Raw genomic sequence first — 27,782 nt, 5'->3', positions numbered from 1 at the left:
ATATATGAAGAAGTTGAGATTAAAAATTCAGAGCCAGCTTCCAACTTTACAAGAGAGGGTTGAGGGTTCTTCAACTTATACATGCACAGTGATCAAGGGAACCCAAGAAACTGTCTCTATGAAGTAATCTGTAAACATTCTCCTGTAAGATACAGCCCTGAGCCTTGAAGGTCACCGAAAGCTGAGCCTGTGGTCAGTTCCCAGCACCACAATGGCCTTAGTGGCTGACCTCATCTCTTTATACAAGGAGTCCAAAGGCTGAGCAGCTGTGGGGGAAATGAACTCATGGATAGACTAAAGGGCAGTTTTATTGCCAACTGCAGTGTGGATTGCCTACAGTCTAAAAATATCGGTGAGCCACATGGTCTAACTGAGCTGTACAGCACAGCTTGACAACCAAAAAGAAAACTTTAAAACATTTTTAAAAAGGCCTTACTTTAGCTCCAGCATCACTTCCTACTCTCCCTGACCCCCTCTTTTCCCTTGCCCACCTTTCCTCTGTCTTCTAGTAGACAAACTCCCCCATCATGCACTGCCAGCACCCCAGCTAGAGCCCCATTCCTCCTTACATACAGGAGGACTCCCTGCTACGTGGGAATTGTTCTCCAAGTGCAGTTGTAAAAACAAAGCAAACAAACAAAACAAAAAACAAAAAAACACTACAGAATCTTATTTACAATTTTTCTCCGTGTACTCTCACCTAACATAATCAAAACAAACAAACTCCACCATGGCCAACTAAAACAACACAAAGCTTATCATATTAACCACTGCTCAGTGCACAGTTCGGTGGCAATAAATTCATTTACATGGTTGTTCAACCATTACCGCTATCCCGATTTTGCTTTTGTTGGCGTGATAAAACACCCTCGGCATAAGCAGTTGAGGGAGAAATCGTGTGTTTGGCTGACAGTTCCAGGCTATGATTCATCATTGTGAGGAAGATCAGGCAAGAACAGTTCTTGCCAACAGTTAAGAGCAGAGAGAGGAATGATTATGCGCATGTCTCTAGCACTTAGCTCACTTTCTCTAGTCTTATACAGTTCAGGACCCAAGCCTAGGGGATGATGTTGCCCACAGTGGGCTGGGTCTTCCCATATCAATTGCTCCAAGGAAAATCCTTCAGGGAAATACCTATAGGCCAACCCAACCCAGAATAACTACCACTAAGACTCTCTCCTAGTGATTTGACCTTGCATCAAATCGACGATTAAAACCAATTACCATCCAGCTCCAAGTTTTCATCTTGTAAAGCTGAACTTTAGGCTATTAAGGAATAGCTCACCATTTCCCTCTCCTCCTACCCCCTGGACATGACCATTTTCTGTCTCTATGAATATTCTCTTCCAGGTGCCTTATGCATTTGGAATCCCACACACATATGCTTTTCTAACTTAGGCTTGTTTTGTTCAGCATCATGTCCCAAAGGCCCATCCACGATGTGGTCTGTGTCTGTTTTAAGGTTGACTTATCTTCCTACCATACGTGCACACCACACTGCATTTATTAATCTGTGAACACTTAAGAATGCTCCCACCTTTTGGCGCTCAGGAACGGTATTACTATGAACACAAGTGTGCAAACGTCTGTTCAAGTAACTGCTCTGGCGACTTCCTGTTACATATCCAGAATTGGAATTCTTGCATTACACTTTAATCTGGGGGAAGAAAACACTCTTCTGTTTTCTATGGGAGATGAAAATTTTTCCAGGACCGCCAGCACCACAGCCTTGGTAGCATGTATTTACTGTCTTGGGGTGGGATAGTTTCTAGATTTTTATTTTTAAATTATGTATGTCTTTCACATGTGTGCAGGTGCCTGAGAAGGACAAAAGATGGTGTCAGATCCCCTGAACTACACTTACAGGTAGTTGTGAGCCATCCGACATAGGTGATGAGAACCACACTTGGGCTCTCCTTATATGCTCTTAACCTTGGAGCTATCCCTTCACCCTTATGTTCTGACTCTTGACAACCACCAAATTAACGGATATGTTCAGTTATCCCCTTTATCCTCATAAGAACCCTGAGGATTATCATTTCCATGGTACAGATTAGGGTACATCTGGATATGGAAAGCAATTCACAGAGGATGATGCAGAAGCAAGATGTTATCCCAATGTCCAGACCACAGGTCCGAGCCTTGCCTGTGCCCTTTCCCAATGAGTGGCTCTTGAGTAGGCTTCGCCTTCACTGTGGAGATGATGGAGCCCTGCAGATGGCAACAGGGACCATGAGGGACCCCTACAGTAAACTGTGTCTTCTCTGCCTCTCCTGGGCTTCCTCCAACTAGTAAAGAAGGGCTCTTGTGGAGCCCCTAGTGGTAATCCTTGGGCTCCAAGCCCTTCCTGCATACACAAGACCTCACTGCATTTTTGGTAAAGTGACTTCCCATAGCTGTCTTCCAACACAGAATTATAGCACTGCCTCATTTCCCAGTGATAACTCTGCTTCCACAGTCTCCTAGAGAAGGACTTGCTTGCTTGCTTGGTTCTAACAGTAAGAATAGTCCTCTCATACAAGCAAGAATGGTACTTCCTTCCAAGCTAATCATAAAGTGTTCCCTTGGCCAAGGGGAACAGGGGACCAGAGAAGCCCCTCTGATAACTGTCACATCAAGGCCATGCTAAGAATGAAAAGGTGGTGGGCTTTGGCCTAACACCAATGTCCCCAATAAAGTGTGTCTGATACAGTGGCCTAAAGCTACTCAGGCACCATCCTTGAGGAACAGCACGTTTAAAGGGCAACAGTCTCCTGTAATACAACTCCTGCAGCTGAGGCTCAGGGATCCGTGTGGAAGATGGGAAGGAAAGATCAGGGGACTTGGTGTAAGTTTGTGTCTCCTAGGAGTGTCAGAAGCTATGCATATAGATTCATCAGCATAACTGCCCAAGCATGAGCTGAATTAAGATCATAACAGGCATGCTAAAGTGAGCAGGGGAAAGCTCATAAGGCTGCAACCTTACACAAAGGATGACAGGCAACTAACAAATGCTGACAGCTGGAAAAATGGTCCTCCTCAGGGAAGAGCACTCCAATTCGTTATCCAATACCAAATGATCAGCCCTGAAACACACACATATAAGTAACATTATATATGTACACATAAATACAATCTGTTCAGTCTATATCGTGTGTGTGTGTGTGTGTGTGTGTGTGTGTGTGTGTGTGTGTGTGTACACATACACAATTAATGTAAAGAGAAGCCATGAATTTGAAAAAGAGCAAGCAGGGGTATATGAAAGGGTTTTGAGGAAGAAAACGGAAACGGGAAATGATGTAATGATATTGCAATCTCAAAAAAAGAAAGAAAGATGTATGTCTTTAAGGGCAACGGTGTTGCTGCCCTAAGCAATTAATGTCCAAGCCTACATTTCTCATCCCCTGTTGGACACCTAGTGTGTTGATCTTCTTTGCTTCTTCAGCCATCTTGCTGTCTAATTCCAAAGGCAGCTAGGCACACCCACATGTTTCATTGGTCTTTATCTAGTTCCACATCTCCAAAGGGCCGATGGAGTTCTACTCCACGGGGAAACACACCCCTGTCTTTTCGCCATTTTCCAGCACAGTCCAGGCATTATGGAACCTCAGAAGAGACTCTGACAAGAAGAGTGACACAAGGAGAATGTGGTCCTCTGGGGCAATGGTTTCAGCTATGGATGCCCAGCCACATCCCAGACACAGAGTGCTCACACTGTAGTAGACCTTCCACGCCAGACAGTTCTCCTCGGGAGGCTCTTACAAGAACGAACCCAGGGCTGAGAGAACTCACAGGCACAGACAGAGCAGAACCACCCTGTCAGACCCAGGAAGCACCCACTGCACGGTCTAACACTTGCACCTGGTATGCACACATGTATGACAGACACACGCTTACATTTTTATCTAGCCACCATGACAACAGCCATATGAGGAGGCAAGAGCAAGACGCACCTAGGGTCACCCACATCTCTCCTTTACAAATGGCGTTTTAGAAGACTTTCTCCCAGCATCTGAGCACAAGCTAATTGGCATTTTAACTATGTTCTACCAATGTCTAGAGCTAATTGTGCTAAGGGAGGAGTTGCTGTATTAAATACATTCTCTTTGGTTTCCCCAGAAACATTTCCCCCCTTTTTTAAAAAAATGAGTTCTTTTGAGAATTTATAGAATGTATTTTGGTCATATTCACCCCTTTCTTAACTCCTCTCAGATATCCTGCTTCCCTACTTTTTGTAATCATGTCTAGACAGTTGGTGTTGCCCAACTCTTGGGTGTGTGGCCTTCCACTAAGAAATGTGAGCTAGACTGTGAGAACGCAATACTCCAATACTGATAGAACGCTACATTCATAACAAACTCTTGTGAGTGGATACTGTATTCTTTAATAAGTATAAGGAAGATAGAGCTTGCCAAACCTGCAACCCATAGCTACATACACTCACCTTCCTCCCCAGAACTGGAAGTTTTCAAGTTTTCATAAAACTATAAGCATGCATACACACACACACACACACACACACACACACACACACACACACACACACGCCCCACAGAAGACTGTCAACTCCTAATTACAAGTATCAATTAAACTGGCAAATAGAGGAATCTTCCAGAGCCAGGGGGATCTGACCTGTGACAAGGATGGCATAAGTGAATGTGGAGCTTTTACTTCTGCTCAGAATAGAGTCAAGTCACAGGTGAGGAAGAGTCCAAAACTGTGGCCTTTCTACTAATCTGGAAACTTCCTTTGATTCTGTATCACTATTGATAGATATAGATGATAGATCATTATATCACACACATACATATGTAAATATATGTATGTATATGTATATATGAGTCTGAGGCTGGTCTGTGGCTGTCATACATCCAGTTTTAAAATTTTTACGTTTATCAAATTACTTCATTCTAAAAGGTACTTGATAACATGTTCAAGGGAATTATGGTATATTAAAATAAACATAGTAAAATGCCAAGTCCCTATGTCTGATCCCCTTGTAAAAATTAAAACTCACCAGAGTATTAGAAAGAGTACATGGTAGGAAGCAAGAGGCAGAGAATCCCACCCCTCAGGTACTCCACTGCCATCTTAAGAATAATGGAACCCTGTCCCCACCATGAAAGTACACGCTCCTTTAAGAAGTGAAACATACATACCAAAGAGGTCATAAAAGGATATCCGATACCATCTCATTTTGAATGGCTAAGTCTCAAATGAAAAGTCCTATGGACTAAACTATGATCCTCAGAATCCACAGGGTAAAGTACTGACCCTCAGTATGACTGTTTTGAGACAGGGCTTTGAGAAATATAATTAAATAAGGTTAATAGAGACATAAAGGTGGGACCTAATCCAGTGTGACTGATGTCATTAGAAGAAGAAGAAGAGGAGGAGGAGGAGGAAGAAGAGGAAGAAGAAGAAAGCAGACAGGGACACACAGAAGTAAGAGAGTGATGTGAAGGCAGCTATCTGAAGCCATAGGGAGCCCTCACCAGAAACACGACACCTGAAGACAAGTGGACCTGGCACAGCGGCCTGCAGAGATGTGAAACATGTTTTTGTCACCAGAGATACACAGACCTTATAGCATTTTTTGATGAAAAAAGTATTATGAGGAAAGTCTTTAAAGTATTGTGGAGTACTGAATAAATAAAAGAGATTTGATTAGAATTGGCAACAGAGTCTTCCACAAAGGGAGGAGTGTACAATCAACTCATATCATAGGTATTTTTGTATATTCACAAATAAATGGTAGCTGTCAATTGAGCGTGATGGCACACGCCTTCACTCTACATAGAGAGTCCAGGACAGCCAGGTCTACACAAAGAAACCCTGTCTCAACAAAACAAACAGGAAAGATAGTTGTCATCATAAGAAGGAAAAAACCACATGTGCCAGTGCATATTATTCACAGACAAGAAGTTTCTTTCATCTGAATTCATTCCCTTCCCTGTGAGATACTAACAGCACATCATGGTACGTAAAAGTGTTGCAGGCTATTTGATTACACTGTGAGCCCTGAGAGTGTGTTGTTTACTGGAGAAACCTGCTTCTAGTTGTGGTGTGGATCAGCCTGAGCACATATCTTTAATCCAAGAGCTTTCTGGTTGGATACTGTAAACAGGATTAAATAAAGCTAACCCTAGGTCAAGAGGTGGGACAAGCAAGCAGCTAGTTGACAGAGAGTGAACATTGAAAAAAACCATAGAGAGTAAGAGGAAGTCAGGGATATGGATAGAGAGACGCATAGGAAATAGAAGGAGGGACATTCAGTTTGAGAGTTTTTGAGATAGTGTGAGAAGTGAGCATTAGTTTTTGCTTCTGGGATTTTGGCTTAGGACGAAGGTCAGCTAGGTGCTTTCTCTGTATCTCTGAGCTAACAGGCTTTTACTCCATTCTCTGGCTCCCAAGTCTTTATTGGTAAAATTGAATATTTGAGATTTTGTTTAGATAGATAGATAGATAGATAGATAGATAGATAGATAGATAGATAGATAGATGCCTCTCGAATTCTCATCCAGGTGCTGAGGGACACAAGGCTTGGAGATCCAGGCTCGGCACTGCATAGCACAGAGGCTTCTGGGGGATCAGGAAGTTATGGGGCAAGGGCTAGAGGAGGAACTAATGCCTCCTGAACCTCTCCAAGGAGATGGTGGAGGGTGACGCAGAGGCACAAGCCAGAAGAGCTCAAAGGCCACCTGTGAACGCTGGAAGGAGCAACCACTCCAGCAACACTCTTCCCTGTAGCTGCCCATGGTCTACAGCTCCAGCCAGACTCTTGCCTGGCTCAGCTGCCCCACAATAAAACAAGGCTAGCACCATCTTTGCGCAGGGACTCCGTCATGGAACCAGTCCTAAAGGGCAAAGCACAGATGCCCATTGGTTGGTTTTTGATATCTTGTTCTCTGAAGTTTTAAAGAATGATAAAGTGAAAAAAAAATTATAAACTGCAACATGTGAAATAAATGTTGGCTATCACCATACCAGATGTTGAAGGGTCTTATTAAGTCACTAATCAGGGCAGTCATCGTATGTATTAAGAAACTCGAGTCACCCAGTTCAGCCATGTAGAGCCATGGTTGCTCATACTGAGACAGGTTGCAAACATCTGAATTTTACAATGCTAGCTATGATGTCAATACTCTCTCACTTCCCGCCAGTATTTCTGTAATTTGAAACATATGAGTATATGAAATCCATAACTTTTCGGGGTAACACAATATTTGGGACCTTCCTATGTGTGATGGTAAGGAACACTGGAGATGCTTTTGCATTTTCCCTAGTAGACAGGCGCTCTGCCTACACCTTAAGAACGTTTATTTTTGCTGTTTTGTTTCTCTGTGTAGCCCTGGCTGTCCTGGAACTCTCTCTGTAGATCAGACTGGCCTCGAACTCAGAGCTCACAAAGGCATGTACACGGAAGGTTTCCAATGTGGGTATCACTGAAAACAGGAGAGGAAAGAGCCCTGTATGTGAGGGGCTGGTGAGAAAGAGAGGGAAGGGAAGGATGCATGTGCATCTCAGTGCTGGTTAGACTACAAAGCAAGCCGCCAGGGTGCACAAGTTGCTGAGAGACGATTACACTCCCAACTGCAGACACCTTGGAGCTGCCTGGCGGCTCTTGCTCCTGCTTGGCTTGTTATAACATTCTTTCTCAACCTATTAACCAGATGCCTTCTGTCACAGGCAACCCCAAAACTTACCTGAAAAAAAAATAGTATAGTCAAGTGTTGGTCTGATATATTTTGATGCTAATTAATAAAAAGCCATCACACTGGCCATACTGGTAAATCAACAATAACAGTCAAGGAACTGATTTATAAGAAGAGAGACAACAGGGAGACGCGGTAACTCCTTCGGACTAGAAGTCCCATGATACATCATCCCCTTGAATCAGTGTTAGAACTGTAGACTTACCAACGGTGTCACATGGTTCATCTTTGTGAACGCAGAAATCTGTCCTAAAAAAGAAAGAAAGAAAGATACAGTCAGGTATATAGAGTACTCCTAAAAGAGTAGAAGAAGAAAATTCCATACTAATATTGGTTGGTGATCCTGGAATGTTGCTGCTTTAATTTAGACAATTAACAATGACTGTCAAAGGTAAACCATCCATGACTGCTCTAAATGGTAGGCCCCCTTACCACTTGGAAGAGTCCCGCTGCATAACCATCTTCTGAGAGGCTTCATCCAGTGGTGGATGGAAACAGATGCAGAGACCCGCAGTCAAACAATGGCTGAGCTCGGAGAGTGTTTTGGAATAGTGGGAGGAAGGATTGAGGGTTCTGGAAGGGGTCAAGGGCACCACAAGACCTACAGAGTCAACTAACCCGGATTCATGGGGCTCACGGAGACTGAACCACCAACCAAAGAGCATTCAGGGGTTGGACCTACATCCTCTAAGCATGTAGCAGAAGTCTGAGGGAGCCCCGTTCTCTTCTTCTACTGTGTGGGGTATGGGACTAGAACTCAGGTCGTCAGGCTTGGTGGTGAGCACCTTTACCCACGAAGCCACCTCACTAGCCGAGGACATCCCTTTTACAGCCGGACTTCCTCATACTTAGTTGTCAGAAAGAAGTTATTCTCTCAAGAGTTGAAAGAATTAAAAAACATTGTGGATCAGAGACAATTGATTACTAAGTCAAGTGCAGTGGTATCTCAAAGCTACTCAGCTTGGATAGCCATAAGGGCCATTAGCTATGCCCGTGGAAAGGCAACCACAGCCACTTCTAGAAATCCTTTTAAAAGCTCTCCGAGATCTCCCGGGTGTGCAGATGAGTGAGAAAGCGGAGGTACAGAGCCTGCTCCAGCAGGTCCCATGGGTTCACGGTCACCTCTCTTGAGGAAATCAAGGCTGGGCCCCACTTTTCCACCATCACACATCCCCAGGCTTCCCTCTACACACTCCCACTTAGTAGCCAACCACAGAGCACTGGTGGGTCAGCATGCCGGCTTGGGGAAGGAGAATGACAGCCCCCAAGGCAGCCACAGTTCACTTTCCTTTATACAAACAAACAAAGAAATACAACCTAGAACTGGCCAGACACCAAGCACAGGTATGGCAGCGTGTGGCAGCGCTGGTCCCAGCTGACCTTCCCTGGCTGGTGCTGCCACATTTCCACTCCAGGGTTCACTATCCCCCGTTCTTCCTTGAACTCCAGTCATGCCTAGCATGGCAGAACTGGGCACATCACTGCACTGGGAAGAATGCAGAGTCGGGCACTCCCCTTCCGTTCTATCTCTGTGCGCACCTCAGCCCACTCTGATCCCCAGTGTGCTGTGTGTTAACGGGACAAGCCCTGAACGTGGTTATCGCTCAGCTTACGTCTGCTAGGCACTAATTCCAGAGATCCCACCAGCCCGCTCCCATCCGCAGGCTCTGAGTCTCGGGGCTTAAAGGCTCTGTGTGGCATCTATATTCACACACTCTCATGTCTAGGATGACAGCTGACCATCTTGCGACAGTCACTTCACCAAGCACACCGGGTATCCTGCAGGCCAGAGGAAAATGGCAGGGCGGGGAGCATGGACAGGAACAAAAGCTTAGCCGTGTGTCCAGAGAGAAAGCAAGAAGGTAATTAATGAAAGGTCTCTTGTATCTGCCACTCAAAGGGTTTTGCCTCTGGAAATTTCTAAGTTTTTCATAACAAATAAATGTATACTTGGGGTTATCTTTCTGTGGTCAACTTATTTTAATAATATTATTTATCAATTGGCAGGTAAATTTGCACATGTCTATACAATTCAAGCATCAGGTTGTATGTGTATATTGTGAAGTGGTAAAATCTAGCTAATGGAAATGCCCATCACCTCAGGTACTTGCTTAGTGTTTGGGGGATATTTTGCTGGGGTTTTTGTCTGTTGCTGAGAATACTTAAAATACATGTTCACAGTGCTTGTCAAGCATACATCACTGTGAATTGTACAGTAAATATCTAGAACTCAAAGAGAAAAATAAAAGCCCTTATGACTACCCACTCTTATGGTGGGAAAATTAAACCCTTTATTATCGTGACTTTAAACCCCCAGCCCCAAACCAAAGACGTTTTGTGGAGATGAAGCAGGGATAGAATGCTGAGTGGGTAAAGCAAGCCTCCTCTCCTCATTAGGAGGGTACTGGACAGGAAGCACGGTGGGGGCGGCGCGAGAAGGCTGATGGAGGGGTGCTGAGGAGGACTGGGACCTGCAGTGGTACCCCAGCATGACCTTCAGGCAGCCCTGCACACTCGCTTTTGGGGCGTCTTCCTGATATGCGCTGCAGGCACGCAGAGCTGGGCCCAGGGAGAAACGCTGTGTGCCTGTCTCCCTAGGCCAAGTTCAGAAGCAAAGGTAAAGGCACTAGAGCTGGGGCCCCAGTCCTCTGTGTGGCCTTGGTTGGCCTCCAGCCACAGTACACATGGTGGCTGTCTACAGCCTAGACACACACAGCTGCAGAAAAGCTGACTGCCTCTGCTAGCCATGACATCATGTTCACATCCTCTGGAGCAGCCAGTGTCCAGAACAGCTCCCAGGCTTAGCCACTGGCCAAAACAGGGAAGGAAAAGAAAATTCTCGCACTAGCCAGATGCAAGGCTGGAATATAGGGATGCTGTCCCTTGAACAATGCCTGGCCTGCGAGATTTCCTATTAGAAACTTGGCTACGGTTACTCTGGACAGAAAGGGCACCTCTCTCAAGCAGCCATTGACCTTGCACCCCCATTTCCTTGCAAAACATCTCAACCTGAGGAGCTGTAGCCTTGGCTTTTAGTTACATACCAGGCGTCTCAAAAGCTCTTCTTCCACGCACTCCAACGCTGCTGCCTTGCCCTTGCAGGAGTCAGCATTTGAGAGGACATCCTCTGGAGTCGGGGCTGAGCAGTGACTCGTCCACTGAGCGGTGCCACAAAAGCAAGAACAAGGGCTTATGGCAGCCCTGAGGTGTCACCGCAAGAGAGAAAAAAAATGGGCCCCCAGACATATGTGTGAACGTGGGTTTGTCCGTGTGCATGCTTTTGCATGTGTATGCGTGTGTTTGTGTGTGCATGTGCATGCATGCATATGTGCGGGAGGTCAGAAGACGATATTGGGGATCTTCCTTAATTTCTTTCCACCTCAGTTTTTTACGACAGGGTCTCTCACTGAACCTGAACTCACCCATTGGACTACAGTAGCAAGCCACAAGTCCCTGTCTCTGCTAGGTGCACCATTGAGCCCAGCTCTTTTACTTGGAGGGCTGGCTACTGATGAACTTGCTAGAAGAGGTATCAGGCATCTGTCTGCCGTCTGGTAATAGGGAGGGATATGTTCTCTCTCGCACACATTCTGTGGGTGGGGTGGGGGTGATGGTGGAGTGGGGAGAGTATGGGGGTGCATATGTGTGGGTACACATGTGTGGGTATACATTTACATTTGGAGGCCAGAGGTCAACCCCAGACAATATTCTTCCGGAGTCATCATCTTGCTCTCTGAGGCAGACTCCCATTGGCTGGGGATTGCTAATTTGGATAGGTTGGGCTAGTCAGTGAACCCCAGGCAATCTCCTGTCCTGTCTTTGACAAACAAGTACTGGAGTTATAAGTTTCTTTTCCCCATCTCTCTCTCTCTCTCTCTCTCTCTCTGTGCACATGCGTGCATGCACACATGTATATGTGTATTTATGCATATCCATATATGTGAGCTAAAACTGTCCCTAGAACAGATATGGTTAAATGCCTACGAATATGACTTTATTTGCAAAACGGTTCTAGGCATAATCCAGTTGAGAAGTGGTCACAATGGGTTAAGATCAGGTCCTAATCCAAAGACTGATGTGGACACAGAAAGAGACACAGAAAGAAGGCCACGTGATCATGGAAGGGCAACTCAAGTGAGGCAGCCACAAACCAAGGCCTGCCAAGGGTGGCAGTGGCCACCAGAAGTGAGGCAATAAGAAATTCACATCCGTCAAGGATTCGGGCAGGGTGCGGCCTTACCAACACCTCAATTTTGAACGTAAGGGGATAAATCTCAGTACTTAGGGTCACCTGCTTTTGGTCAGCGGCTACAGTGGCACCAGGGAATCACAGCAGTGTGATTGCTTGCACCTTCAGAGGCTGCCTTGGGTTTCTGCTAGGTATTTCTTGGCTCCTTGGTCTAGAAAAATAACCTGTATATTACATAGAAGGCTAGTCCTGCAGCCGGGAGTGAACCTTCACCCACTGCTTCAAACAGCACTCTTCCTGTGATGCCCATGGACATCCAAAAGATTGAGTTTCCTGTGTGTGTGTGGGGGGGGTGTGTTTCCCATTGTCTTGTGGCTGGCATGTTCTGCAAGATGGCGCAGGTCACCCATGGGCCCACCTGGAGCCCTCCCCCAGGGAACTCACAGCACACACTCAACTCCATAATGGTTTGCTGCAGTCAGTCAGCAGCAGCTGCAAACCCTGACCGTACTACTTTTATTAGCTACTGGGGAGAAGGGCAAGGGTGGGGGAAAGAAGGAAGAAGCATATGGATTTGTCCTAAGTCTCCAGTTACCTAGAACTTCAGGATTCTTCTAATGTTGACAACACTGTGGGTTTGGTACTGTTTATGGGCAACTGCTCAATTTTTTGCTCAGCCTTCCGAGGTTAAGCCTACAACAGTGAGGTCCTGCCTAGTGAGGGACCCGAGGCCCAAGCAAGCAGACATAGGCTCGACTTCCAAGCCTGGATTGGTAACGTGCTCTCACAAGGAGGATGCCTTTCTCCTCTTGCTCCAGGCTCACCTGGTCACAAACACAGCGGCATCCACGGGAGGCGGATCATCCTTCCCTCCTGGCACCTGGTTATTGCCAAGGTACCGCGCACCCCCATACTCCTCATTCTGCCAGTGACAGAAGCTCTCCAGGGACCGCTCACCATGGTGCCCAATGGATAACTTGGCCTAAAAGAAATGGAAGGGGGCAGTCAAAGACAGCGTCGTCCAGGAAGCCAGTGAGGGCACCCAGTCTGTATTCCGAATGGTGGATGCTCTCAGAGACAGCATTGGATAGACGTTCTCCTGAGTTAGCCTAGAACCAGCAGATGTTCAGGAGGTCCCAGGAGATATCCACAAGTTCAAACAATGACTTCATTAAAGCAAAACAATCTACTTCCCAGGAACAGACAGTCTACAAAACCAAGAAGTACACTCCTTCGACGGCCACAGACTATTTCACCTTGTAGGTAGCACTGGCTTCAAGGGAGGCACTCAACTGAAACAGCAAAGACAAGGCTGTGCTGGGTCTCAGTGGGGCAGGAGCTCCGGAAGGAAGTCCTTGCTTCTGACACCTCCCCCAGCTTCCCACATACGTGAAAGCCACGTGCCAGACCTTCCAGGAGCAGGGGAAGATGTGTGTGAGCCCACGGCTCAGCATTCCCTGAGAGTCTAAGCAGCCTGAATACTCCTATGGTTCGAGACCACAGGCTCCTTCCTTCTCTTCTCTCACAACGGTCCCATCTTCAAAGCCAGGAAGGCGACCAAGCAGTCACAGCCAGGGGAACTTCCAAACCCACCGGATACTAAGCATGCTCTGAAAGGCACCCACGAAGACTTACGGGGCGTTGTCGCAGCAGGACCAACTTGGTGACTTGAATGTTAATTTTAATCCCGAGGCTCTGGTGCTGAAACATGTTGTATACCTGTTAAGAGAGAAATAGAGATACAAATATAACTTTTCAGATACAGCAGTGTTCTGGAGGGCGGCTTGGAACAGAGAAAGGGTGCTGGTTAGGCAAGAGGTGAATGTATTTAATGTTACGGAACTTACACGTATGCATGGCTATGACAGTAAATTCTATGTGTGTTTTGCTACAGTTAGAAGCATAATTCAGTTTTGAAAGCTTCATGCTTCAGATACCTATGGTGGTTTGAGTGAAAACTGCCCTGGGTAGTCTCTGGCACTTGGCAGCAGCTGGTCCCCAGTCAGTGGCCCTGTTTGGGAAGGTTTAGAAGGTGTGGCCTTGTTAGAGGAAGTACACCACTGGGAGCGGGCTCTGAGGTTTAAAAGCCAGGCACCATTGCAAGTTCGCTCTCTCCTGCTCCCTGTTTGTGGCTTGAGATGTGAGCCCTCCGCTCTCTCTCAGGTTCCAGCTCCGGCCTCCATGTCTGCCTGCTGCCATCCTACCCTGCTAGGATGATGAAGTGCTCTTATCCCTCCAAAACCATAAGGCCCAAATAAACCTCTTCTTCTATCAGTTGCCTTGGTCGTGATCTTTTATCATAACAAGAGAAATGTCACGATTACGTCACTGACTAGTAAGAAAGGATGGTATCCCCACCTTGTAATACAGGCTTTCTGATCCCAGAGAACAGTTGGCGTCTGACCAATACCGCCAAGCACTCTGTCACCTTGCTATCTGCAGATGACCAGCTCACAGAGCTCCATGGGGTACAGGGCAGGGAGCTGCTCCCAGGCCAGGAAAGACGGATGAACATATGATAACAGCTCCAAACCAAGGTGCAAGCCTGAGACATGCAAGCAAGATGCTCTGTCTCTTTTTCCCATGGAAATTCGTGCTCAGGGTTAGTCTAGAAGGCCACAGTGCCTGATGCTTAGGGAGACACCTGGCTGGGCCTGGAGCAGTGCAGCCAATTGTCTGGAAAGTCTGTCCCTCGTGTCCAACCCTGGCTGGGCTCCAGTGAGTGTTCAGAGCCTTGGCTGTCTTTGTCACATTCCCTTGGCAGCCTGAGCCAAGCAGGTAGACTGGCTGCCAACAGCATACTGTGGCTCTCCCACCTGGGTGACTTGGGGACACAGAGATGGTTGGGATGGCAGACTGGGACCCGAGAAGGAGTGAGAGACTGACTGGGACAGATGGGGGAAGTGATGGTCATCGCACCAGGCAGGATTTTCACAAAGCTGTCACTCAGGCAACTGAGAGCTTGCCCAGAGTCCCGTCATGCCCCATTCAGACCCCACCCCAAAAGGCAAGAGCTAAATATACTAAATTCACAGTACCTCTAAGGGAGGTCCCAGGCGTAAGTTGGAAATGCGTACTCTGGAGCCCTCAGACGCCCTGAAGGAGAAACTGGCTATGTGAGTACAAAACATCTCCAGGGCTTCTAGCCTGTGCTGAAGGGGTTAGGACCAGTGAGCACTCTAACACTGGGGTGCCTTCGGGGACCACAGAGAGACTCATTGTCTGTTTCATATGGTAATAAAGTGAACTTGATGTCATTTTTCCTCCGAACAGCTTGCCTGGATGGTCTCAGGTTTTTCATACCACTCCATGGTTGTTAAGGAAGTGTTAAGAACAACCAAGAAACTCTGACGGGCGGCCCTGCTTTCCAACTTGGCTGCCCGTGAGCAGGGTTTCTGATGCCACACCACCTGTTTCTGTCTGCAGTTTGTGCCTGAAGATTACTGCTCTGGTGTCACCGGAGGACCCCCCCACCCCACCCCAGCCAAGGAGAAACAAATCACATCTACACAAAAGGCTCTGTGACACATGTGGAAAAGCCACAGCAGCCCACTGGACACCCTGCACAGCGAGGTCATTTTGGACATCTGTCCTGGAGACAGCTTCTGCCCAGCCTCCAGGGACACAGAACCAGGAGCGGGACTCCATGCCCCCAGCGAAGACACAAAGAAACAGCTCTTGCTTATTACAATACTGGGGCTTGAACCTGGGGGTCTTGTGCATGCTAGGTAAACACTTTTTTTTTTTTTGAGATAGTCTCTCTACACAGCCCAGGTTTGCATCCTGCCTCAACCTCCCACCTACATACTCAGTGTGTGCCACTATGCCTGGGTCAGAAGCATTTTAAAAAATACCAATCAGTCCATAACCTTTTTCTTTTTAGAACTGATGGCAGCTACACACACACACACACACACACACACACACACACACACACACACACACACACACACACTGAGTGAGCAGCTTTCTTCCTGCCTAGTACACCAGCCAGCAGGGTCAGTCTGAGCACAGTTTACCAACCCCTACAGACCTGGCTGGCTTAGCTTATTAGCTCAATTCCACCTTTTGGAAGAGCTGCCTCAGTCACTTACTCTCATATGGTTCAGTGTGTGGCAGCTCCCACCCTTAAGGTTCCCTTTTCATTGAATTGTGTTGGACAGTGTCTGAGGCTCCTTCTGCTGAGGAGGAAAACGCAGGTGAGGATAACAAATGCCAATGTTTGCTGGTGTACACTCAGTGGGTAGCGAGGTCCCTTGCTCACAGTGCCTTAAGTGGGTAGAAAGGTGCCAGTAACTAAGCCGAATGGAACCAATATATGTCTTTTATTTTGATATAAAGTTCACATGGTTTGCAGCCTATAATTTCTACGATGTTTGCACGCACAGTTCGGTGGCATTATGTACAGTTGCACTATTGCACAACTATCATCACCACGTGCCTCCAGAACTTGAATATCTTGTGAAATAACTCCATCCCCATTAACCACTTAACCCACCATTTCCCCCAAGCAATCACCATTCTCTATTCTGTCTCCATAAATCTGATGACTCTGGATATCAGACATAAATGGGACATTTGCTACTGTCCATTCGTGGTTGGCTTATTTCACTAAGTATAACGTCCTTTGGGATTATTCTTTTTACAGACTATGTCCAAACTTCTTTGTTTTAAAGGCTGAATATAATATTCCATGTTGCATATGGCTACATGTTGCTTATCTGTTCATTATCAGCAGGCACTTCAGTGCTTCCAACTTTTAGGCCTTTGGGAATGGTACAACCATAAACCCCTTTGGCACCCTGCTCAGATCTGTTTCTGTGTGTACAGATATGGATTCTGCCTACCCAGCGGCCTCCAGAGAAGGCCTGGGCTCGTGAATTACTCCTGAGGCCCTGATTCCTGGAAGAGAGGGCCCAGACAGCAGAATATGTTCCTGGGACATAGACGTGGTAGCAGGAATGTAACAGCCGTGTGTATCAGCCTCGGTCCAGGTGTACCCTTTACCTTGACTTCTGCCTGTGCCCTGACCTATGCTAATCTGCTCCCCTATTAGCCTTGCTGGTGCTCCCATATTCCTCTTGACCTGGATACCTCCTCTATTGCCTCATGAGCCCAACTCCAGGTGGCTTATCACCCACACCTCCAACAGACACAAGAGCCAAGCTTCCTGATCCAGGCTTCATAAAACTCCTTCCTTCCCACCTGGAAAACAAGGCCACTTTGCCTAAGGCAAGTTTTCCTTGGTGTCTCTCCTCTCTGCCATCCACGCCAGTGCCTGCTGCTAACAGGGTGCAGGTGGGAGGCTGCTCCGGGCAGCCAGGTCCCTCCAGACAATCCCCTTTCATCTTCTATGGCTTGGCTTCACCCTCTGCTATTCTTCTTTAAAAACACCAGGTGTGCTAAGGAGACCCAGGAGACTTTCCACTGTACACGGCTGCCTGGGGACCCTGTGAGGTGGGTAAATATATAATCACATCTTATGTGGAAACACTTCCTACTGGGTTGTGCATACAACGTAAATCCCTGTCCTGTGTTCAGAATATACAAAAGCCTTTTCAAAGCAAATTAATCATGGAATAATAAAAATAAACAAATATATATACATACAGTCAGAACAACCCCCATCAACTCTTCTGTTCCAATTTCTCCAGACTCACTCTTAGTCCTTTGGCTGTCTGCCTTCAGGAGCCCTTCCCCCACCCTACCCTCTCCACTTCCTGGGCTGTGACTTTTGGTGTAAACCCCAGGCTCCATAGGTCTTTCCTGCTTCCCTTCTCAGCCTTTCCTCCTAACCCATCTCCATTTCTTTATACACCCACAACCTACAGAAACACTCTCCAGCAGGAACCCTCAGGCAGCACATTTGCCTAGGATCCAGGGCGACAAGAACAACCAAAGAACAGACCAACTGCTCAACGAAGACAAGAGCAGATACCTACACCAAGGAACACTTCCAACACCATAGCTCCAGGTGCCTAGACCCTTGGGGAAGATGTGAATAAATGCCTTAATAAAGGCCATAAAAATACAAACAGTTTAATGGAATAATAAAAGCATTTCAAGACATGAAAGTAGAACTTAACAAAGAAAGAGGAGCAGTGAAGACAACCCAAACTGACATAAGGCTGGAAATGAGAACTCAGGATGTCAAACAAAAACCTCAGAGGAAAGCCTCATCGACAGATTAAAAGACATGGGAGAGAGAATGTCATGTCTTGAAGACAAGGTAGAAGAAATAGATAGCTCAATCAAAGCAAATTAGTCAAGGAATTTAAAAAAGCACAGCCAGAACCAACCACCCAGTCTCTCCAGATTCACTCTCAGTCCCCCAACAGTCACCCGCAGGAGCCCCTCCTCGACCCACCTCCATTTCCTAGGCTCTGACTCTTGGTGTGAACCCCAGGTTCCCTAGACCTTTCTTGCTTCCCCTCTCAGCCTTTTTAGGTCTTAAAAAAGAAAAAGAAAAAAATTTCCAGCTATAAAACATCTAGGAGTTCTGGGACACTATGAAAAGAGTAAACCTATAAACAGAGGTACAGTGGAAGCAGGAGAATTCCAGGTCAAAGGCACAGAAAACTGAGGCAAGATCAAATAATCAACTTGAACAAACTTATTAATCCCCAGTGAAATCAGTATTTAAAAGTCCCCAACCAGAAAAAGGCCCAGGTGGATGTAGTACAGAATTGTACCAGACCATAAAAGAAGAATTAATGCCAATACTCCTCAAATTATTCTGCAAAATAAAAACTGGAATATTTTTCCAATTATTTTTTACAAAGCTACTATTGCCCTAATACCAAAGTCACACAAAAATCAAATAACAAAAATTTATAGATCAATCCTTTATGAAAACAGATGCAAACGTTCTCAATAAAATACTTATAAACCAAGGGGCTGGAGAGATGGCTCAGTGGTTAAGAGCGCCACCTGCTCCTCCAGAGGTCCTGAGTTCAATTCCCAGCAACCACATGGTGGCTCACAACCACCTATAATGTAATCTGATACCCTCTTCTGCAGTTAAAGCACTCATGTGCAATAAATAAAATAAACAAATCTTTAAAAAAAAAATACTTATAAACCAAGTCCAGAACACATCAAAAAGATCATACACCATAATCAAATTGGCTTCATACCAGAGATGCAGAGATTGTTAAACATATGTAAATCAATAAATATAATCAACAACATAAGTTATACTTGGTCTTAGCCAAAAGGCCAAGAATCGATAATCTCAACAAAATGAAAGACAAAAATCACCTGATCATCTCATTATATTTAGAAAAGACTTTTGACAAAATCTAGTATCCCTTCATAATAAAAGCCTTGAGAGACTAGGGATATAAAAGAAATACCTCAACATAATAAAGGCAGCATATAGCAAGCCCACAGCAAAACAATCTAAAGGAAGAGAAACTCAAATGTTTCCACTACAATTAGGAATAAGATAATGACATTCACTCTCCATAGCTATTCAATATAGTGCTTGAAGTCTTAGCCAGAGCAGTAAGACAACTGAAGGAGAACAAGGGGACACAAATAGGAAAGAAAGAAGTCAGAGTATATTTATTTGTAGATGGCATGATAATATAAATAAGTGACCCTAAATATTCCACCAGGGGACTCCTACAGCTGATAACAACTTTCAGCAAAGTAGCAGCATACAAAATTAACACATAAAAATCAGTAATATTCCTATATCTAAGTGACAAATATGCTAGGAGATAAATCACAATATATATATTAGAGAGAGAGAGAGAGAGAGAGAGAGAGAGAGAGAGAGACAGACAGACAGACAGACAGAAACAGAGACAGAGCTCTAACCAAGCAACTGAAAGCTGAAAGACTTGTATGATAAAAACTTAAGGCATTGAAGAAAACACCAAAAGATAGAAATATCTCCCATGTTCATTAGTAGGATTGGAAGGATTAATAGTGTGAAAGTGACTATCCTACCAAAATCAATTTACAGATTCAACACAATCCCCATAAAAATTCTAACACAAACTTAAAAAACAATCAACTTCATATGGAAACACAGAGAGAGAGAGAGAGAGAGAGAGAGAGAGAGAGAGAGAGAGAGAGGGAGAGGGAGGGAGGGAGGGAGGGAGGGAGAGATGATAGCTAACGTAATCCTGAATTTTAATAAAAGAACTGCTGGGGGCATCAGTATTCTACATGTCAAGCTGTAGTACAGAGCTACAGTTATAAAATGCCACGGTACTGGCATAAAAACAGATATGTTGATCAATAGAATTGAATTAGAGGCCAGAAATACTTCCATATACCTGATTTTGACAAAACAACAACAAACAAACAGAAACGCTGGAGAAAAGATACCACCTTTAATAAATGGTACTGGTTGAACCGGATGGCTGACTGCAGATGAATGCGTGTAGATTCAGATCGATCGTCCTACTTCTTAACTGCAAACGGATCAAGGACCTTGACATTAGGATCAGATACACTGAATCTGGTAGGAGAGGACCTGGGGTATAGCCTGAACCCATCCGTTCAGGAAGACTTTCTTAGCAGGACTAACACCAGCAATTAATAAATGAGACATCATGAAACCTTAGACCTTCTGTACAGTAAAGGACACCATCATTTGGGCAAAGCAGCAGTCTACAGAACAGGAAAAGACCTTTACCAATTATCTATCTGATAAAGGGTTAGAATCTAGGTTATATAAACACCTGAAAAAAACAAAACAAAACTAAGTGTCAAGAAAATATTAACCCGAATTTAAAAATGGAGTACAGAACAAAGTGGATAGTTCTTTAAAGATGAAACATAAATGACCGAGAAACATTTGAAGAAATTTAAAGGGGGATATAAGTTAAAACTACTTTGAAATACCATCTTACATCAGTCAGAATGGCAAGATCAATAAAAAAAGTTACAGCATATGCTGGGGAAGATACAGAGAAAGAGGAACACTAATCCATTGTTGGTGGGAGTGCGAACTGGTATAGCCACTATGGAAATTACTGTGGAGGTTCCTCAAGAAGCTGGGAATAGGTCTACCTAACGATACAGCTACGCCACTCTTGGGAACGTATCTAAGGGACTGTACATCTGACCACAGAGACACTTGCTCATCTATGTTCATTATAATAGCCAGAAATTGGAAAGAGTCCAGTTATCCATCAACTGAAGAATAGATAACTAAAATGTTTTACTGTGGCACATTTACACAATGAAATATTACTCAGCTATTAAAAATGAAATTATAAGCCGAGCATGGTGGTGCATGCCTTTAATCCCAGCACTCAGGAGGCAGAAGCAGGTGGATCTTTGTGAGTTCGAGGCCAGCCTGGTCTACACATCTTAGTCCAGGACAGCCAAGGCTACACAGAGAAACCCTGTCTCAAAACAACAACAATAACAACAAAAAAACCTGAACAAACCAACCAACCAAAGAAACAAACAAAAACAAAAAATAAAATTATAAACTATGCATGTAAATGGATAGAGCTAGGAAAAAAATCACCCTGAAAGACCCCAAAAGACAAATACTATGCTTTCTCTTATACGTGGATGCTACAGCTAGGCTTTCGTAATGTGTGCTATAATCTGAATTACCACAGAGGTTAGGTACCTAGTAAGGGAAAAAGCAAAAAAGATTTCCCAAGGAAATATAATATAGTTTTGTGGCATTATAACGGGAAAATGAGGAGGATTAACGGGAAGAGAATGGGGGAGAAAGGAAAAGGAGGGAATGTTTGGAAAGACAACCAATAACAATATTTTAAAAACCATACGGAAACCTACTATATAGAAGTTATATATAAAGTATATACATATATGAACGAAATCTAATTAGAGTCAACAAATACTAAGAGAGACAATGTCATCAAGTAAAACCCCTGGCCCATGAATACTTTATATTTTGTTGAGTTGTTGCCCAAAGGGGCCCCATGGAAACACCCAAACATCACAACTGTTGCCAGGGCTACAGGTTACTCTCTACAACCTGATGATAAGCCCCTACTTCTGAATAAAAACATTCGATTATGTCACTGAACACTGAAAAGTAAGCTGGGGCTTAACTAACCTGCTGACTGGCACTCAGGGTACCAGAGGGAACTCTGCACACAAACTGAAAGAGAAAGGTAATCATCAATATCACCCAGGCGTAAACCCTGTGACCTACAACACTGACCTGGTGCCAACAGTGGCACAAATGTTAGAAGAATAACCAACCACTCTTTGGATTTAAAGCTCACTCCATTTGATGGAAGCCACACCTGACACTATTAAAGGGGACAAGAACCTAAACGTCACAGGCCCAAGGGAAAACATAGTACTATTATTCCGTTGAAGAAACACAGCGATAAAATGATTTCCAATGGCATAGTGTTATACCCGTAGATCAGTGCATCACTCAATCCACATCAAAGAAGCTTCTTCCAGTAGACAGTGAATTAGCACAGAGATCCACAACTGGACAGTGTACAGAGAGTGAGCACCTTCGGGGCACTCCACCCTAAGCAGGATGTCTTCATCAAACCCTCCCCAGCAAGGCTCGGGGACCCATGTGGAAGAGGATGTAGAACGGATGACTCCAAGGAAACTGTCTTCCAGATACAACAACACTGATGCACACATGAACTCACAGAAACTATAGCAGCACTCAGAAGAACTTTATGCAGGATGCAGCCAGACGGGACCCCGCCCCTAACTAAGAAGATATTTGCCATTGATGCCTGCTGGCCAAGGGGAAAATAGGTTTTCTCCAATGGGATCTTACTGGGTATATAAACCACATTCCAGGTCAGGCCTGGATTAGTTAGCCAGTAGGAGATGTACTCATTGGTATTTTTATGTAGGCTGTATTTTACTTTGCTTCCTTTTGACCTCCTCCTCCTCCTCTTCTTCCTCCTCCTCCTCTTCTTCCTCTTCCTCTTTCTCTACCTCCTATTCCTGTTCCTGCTCCTCCTTCATCTTGCTGGTCTTATTTGTTTTGATTTTTATTTTTGTGTTTTCTGTTTTGTTTTTGTTTCTTTGTTTTAAAAGAGAGGGAGAGAGGGACAAGCCAGGTGTAGTGGTGCATGCCTTTAATCCCAGCCCTCGGGAGGCAGAGGCAGGTGGATCTCTGTGAGTTCTAGGCCAGCCTGGTCTACAAAGTGAGTCCAAGGCATCCATAGCTACACAGAGAAACCCTGTCTTGAAAAACCAAGAGAGAAAGGTGGGGGATAAAGAGCATAAAGTTGGGTGGGTAAAGAGGTGGGCGGGGGGATCTGGGAGGAAATCAGGGGAGGAGGGAAAATATGACCAAAGCATATTGTATGAAAAGAATTTTAGTTAAAAATAAAAAACTGTGAAAGTTGGGGGCGGGGGTAGATCCAGCTTTGTCCGTGTTTCAGTCTTTCTCCAAGCTTTGTTTTATTGAAAAGGCAAAGAATTTTCAGAGAAAAACAAAAACAAACTACGGTCAGTATTTGTTAAAATAATTTCATTGCTAAGTCACTGGCAAAGGATGTCACTCTGAGGCACTGGTTACTCGGTCCTGTATTCACAGACTCATGGATCTCCTGGGCCATCTGCATGAATACAGACAGCAAACAGCACAGTAACTGAGAAGCTTACTACAGATTCCGGGAGAACATGTGAGAAGCAGGATGGGCATTTTAAAGTGTACATTCAGTGGCATTAAATGCATTCACACCTGTGTGCGGCCATCTCCACCATCCATCTCCAGTACTTTCTTTACCTAAAAAGCCAAAAATCTGTTCCCATCAAATACAGACACGCCACTGCCCTCTGGCAATGAGTTGCTGCCTGTATGTATGTTTTTACATTACAGGTGCCTGGTGCCCACAGGCACAGCATACCCAATCTTATGGGTCACAGTGAAAGTGACGTTAAGAGGAAAGTTCACAGCACTACATGCCTTCATAAAGAGATTGTTGAGCCCTCCTATTAGCAGTTTAAAGGCACACCCAAAAGCTCTAGAACCAAAAGAAGCAAACACACCCAAGATGGCAGTAAATAATGAAACTCAGGGCTGAGTGAAATAAATTAAATTAGAAACAAAAAGAACAATACAAAAAAATCAGTGAAACAAAGAGTTGCTTCTTTGAGAAAATCAACAAGATATTCAAACCCTTAGCCAAACTAACTAAAAGACACAGACAGAAAATATCCAAATTACCAAAATCAGAAATGGGAAGTGGGACATAACAACAGACACTGAGGAAATCCAAAGAATCACTAGGTCTTACTTCAAAAACCTATTCTCCACAAAACTGGAAAATCTAAGCTAAATGGATGATTTTCTTGATAAATTCAAGATCAGGTAAATTATCTGAAGAGACCTATAACCCTTAAGGAAATAAAAAACAGTCATTAAAAGTCTTGCACAGAAAAAAGCCCAGGGACAGACGGTTTTAGTGCAGAATTCTACCAGACTTTCAAAGAAGATCTAATACCAGTACTCCTTACAGTATTCCACAAAATAGAAACAGAAGGGACATTGCCAAACTCATTCTATAAGGCCACAGTCACCCTGAGACCTAAAGCCACACAAAGTCTCAACAAAGAAAAAAAATTTCAGACCAATTTTGTTGGGAGATGTACAGGAAGAACATCAAAACATCTCTAGAACTCATAGACGGAGCCCACCAGTTAGCAAACCCAGGATGGGTATGTCTCGGCGAGGCATAACCCGGAGAACTACCTACCTGAGGACTTCATGCTGTTATGAAGCATAGCTCTGCTTGTTATCTTTGTGGTCCTTATGATCCCCTTAATATGTGAATTGTATGAGTACTATAAAGGGGGCTTCCAGCCCCTCACTGGGCAGTATCATTGGCATCCTCAATAACAATAATTGATCCCCTTCATGCACCACCTCAGTTTTCCCCAGCTGATGTCAAAGCTGGACCTCAACATTCTGGTACCTGAACAGCAGGTCTTCAATACGATTTCCTTTATGAACATTGATGCAAAAATCCTAAATACAACACTCACACATCGAGTCTAAGAACACATCAAAAACATCATCCACTGTGATTAAATAGGCTTCATCACAAGGATGCTGGGATGGTTCAATATATAAAAATCCATCAATGTAATCCACCATATAAACAAACTGAAGGAAACGTGTGTGCACATGTGCGCGTGCACAAACACAGACACACACACATACACACACACACACACACACACACACACACACACAATCATCTCACTAGGTGCAGAAAAAACTTTTAACAAACTCCAACTCCCCTTCATGACAAAAGTCTTGAAGAGATCATGGATACAAGGCCCATACCTAAGTATAATAAAGGCAATAAACAGCAAGCCGATAGCCAACAGCAAATTAAATGGAGAAACTAAAAGCAATTCCACTAAAATCAGGGACAAGACAAGGCTTCTCACTCTTTCTATATCTATTCAACTTAGTACTTAAATTTCTAGATGAAGCAATAAGACAACTAAAGGAGATCAAGGGGACACAAATTGGAAAGGAAGACGTTAAGACGCTGTGATTCACAGATGGTATGATAGTATACAGACATGATGCCCTGCCCCAATTCTGCCAGACAACTCCTAAAGCTGATAAACACCTTCAGCAAAATGGCTAGATATAAAATTACGTCCAAAAAAATTAGTAGCCCTCCTTTATATAGGCTGATAAACAGGCTGAAAAAGAAATTAGGGAAACAGCAGCCACATATAATATAAAATATCTTGGTGTAACTCTAACCAAGCAAGTGAAAGACCTGTATGACAAGAACTTCAAGCCTCTGAAAAAATAAATCAACGACATCAGAATATGGAAGGATTTTCCATGCTTATGGATCAGTAGGATCAACATAGTAAAAAAATGGCCATCTTGTCAAAAGCAACCTACAAATTCAATGCAATTCCCATCAAAATTCCAACACAATTCCTTACAGATCTGAAAAAAGTAGCTTCATATGAAAAAGTAAAAAACACCAAATAGCTAAAACAATCCTGTACAATAAAAGATCTTCTGAAGGGATCACCATTCCTGATTCCAAGCTGTACTACAGAGCAATAGTAATAAAAAAAAAAAAACCCTTGGTATCGGCACAAAAACAGACAAACCCACACACCTACAAACACCTGATTTTTGACAAAGAAGCCAAAATTATACAATAATAAAAGAAAGCATATTCAATAAATGGTGCTGGTCTGCATGTAGAAAAATACAAGTAGGTCCTTATCTATCACCCTATACAAAACTCAAGTGCAAGTAAATCAAAGTCCTCAACATAAAACCAGATACACTAAATCTATTAGAAGAGAAAGTGGGGGATAGTTTTGAACTCATTGGCACAGGAGACAACTTCCTGATCAAAACACCAACATCTCAGGCACTAAGAGTAACAATTAATAAATGGGACCTCATGAAACTGAACAACCTCTGTAAGGTAAAGGGCACTGTCAATAGGACAAAGTGGCCACTCACAGAATAGGAAAAGATCTTCACCAACCCTACATCCGGCAGAGGGCCTTTATATATCCAAACTATACAAAGAACTCAAGAAATTAAACACTGGCAAAACAAATAACCATATTTTAAAATATGACACAGTTAAACAGAATATTTTTCAACAGATGAATCTCTAATGGTGAGAAGCACTAAAAGAAATGTTCAAAAAAAAAAAAGAAATGTTTAACATCCTTTGTCATCAGAAAAAATATAAGTAAAAACAACTCTGAGATTCCATCTTATACCTGTCAGAATGGCTAAGATAAAAAAACTCAAGTGACAGCACATGCTGGAGAGGATGTGGAGCAAGGGGAACACCCCTCCACTTCTGGTGGGAGTGCAAACTTGTACAGTGCTTTGGAAATCAATCTGTTGGTTTCTTAGAAAATTGGGAATAGCTCTACCTCAAGACCCAGGTATACCATTCCTGGGCATATACCCAAAAGATGCTCCACCATACAACAAGGACATTTGCTCAACTATGTTCATAGCAGCTTTATTCTTAATAGCCAGAAACAGCAAACAACCTAGATGCCCCTCAACCAAAGAATGGATAAAGAAACTGTGGTACATTTACACAATGGAATATCATTCAGCTATTAAAAACAAGGACAACAATCTACAGATCCAAAGAAGCTAAGAAACAAGAAGGGCCCAAGGGAGGATGTTTGAATATCACTCAGAAGGGAAAATAAAATAAACATCTGAAGTAGACAGAGGGAGGTACTGGATGGGAGAGAGGATGCGGAGGGTAATGGAGGTGGGGATCAGGTGTAGGGAGGATGGGGGTGGGGTAGGGGCAGAGAACAGAAATCAGTGTAGGGAGCATCTCTGGGACAGGGGAGGCTCCCAGGAGTCTATGGGGGTGACCCTAGCTGAGACTCCTAGAAGCAGGGGTTAAGGAGCCTGAAGTAGCCACCTCCTGTAGCCAGGTGGGACTTGCAGTAGAGGGAGGGGGGGGGACACCAGCTCACTCATAAAACCTTAGACTCCGAATTTGTCTTGCCTACAAGAAATGTAGGGATAAAGATAGAGCAAAAATTGAGAGAATGGCAAACCAATGGCTGGCCCAACTTGAGACCCACCCCATGGGAGAGAGACAACCCCTAACACTATTAATGATACTCTGATGCTCATGCAGGCAAGAGCCTAGCATAACTGTCTTATAAGAGGCTTCATCCAGCAGATGATAGAAACAGATGCAGAGACCCATTGCCAAACATTAGGAGGAGCTCTGGGAGTTTTGTGGAAGAGTGGGTGGAAGGATTGAGGAAGCTGGATGGGTCAAGGACACCACAAGAAGACCTACAGAGTCAACTAACCTGGGCCCATGGGGGATCACAGAGACTGAAGCACCAACCATAGTGCATGCAAGAGCTGGACCTAGGCCCCCTACACACATGTAGCAGATGTGCAGATTGGTCAACATATG

At 44.4% G+C, this 27,782-nt stretch overlaps 1 protein-coding gene across 2 annotated transcripts in view; it reads right to left on the bottom strand.

The window, feature by feature from the left end:
* The window catches only part of ADAMTS17 (ADAM metallopeptidase with thrombospondin type 1 motif 17), a 290,517-nt gene that overhangs the window by 213,145 nt on the left and 49,590 nt on the right, over positions 1-27,782 (bottom strand). For both annotated transcript variants that reach the window (XM_084773343.1, XM_084773344.1), the window contains exons 5-7: positions 13,519-13,602; positions 12,708-12,865; positions 7,900-7,943 (exon numbers count right to left, since the gene is read on the bottom strand). In XM_084773343.1, coding sequence (XP_084629469.1) covers positions 7,900-7,943; positions 12,708-12,865; positions 13,519-13,602 — 286 coding nt within the window. The remainder of the gene's footprint in view (positions 1-7,899; positions 7,944-12,707; positions 12,866-13,518; positions 13,603-27,782) is intronic.

The sequence above is a fragment of the Acomys minous genome (assembly GCF_964271855.1).
Source record: "Acomys minous genome assembly, chromosome: 2".
NCBI classification, from domain to species: domain Eukaryota; kingdom Metazoa; phylum Chordata; class Mammalia; order Rodentia; family Muridae; genus Acomys; species Acomys minous.
The sequence above is the reverse complement of the archived record's forward strand: the minus strand, read 5'-3'. Positions and strand labels throughout refer to the sequence as shown.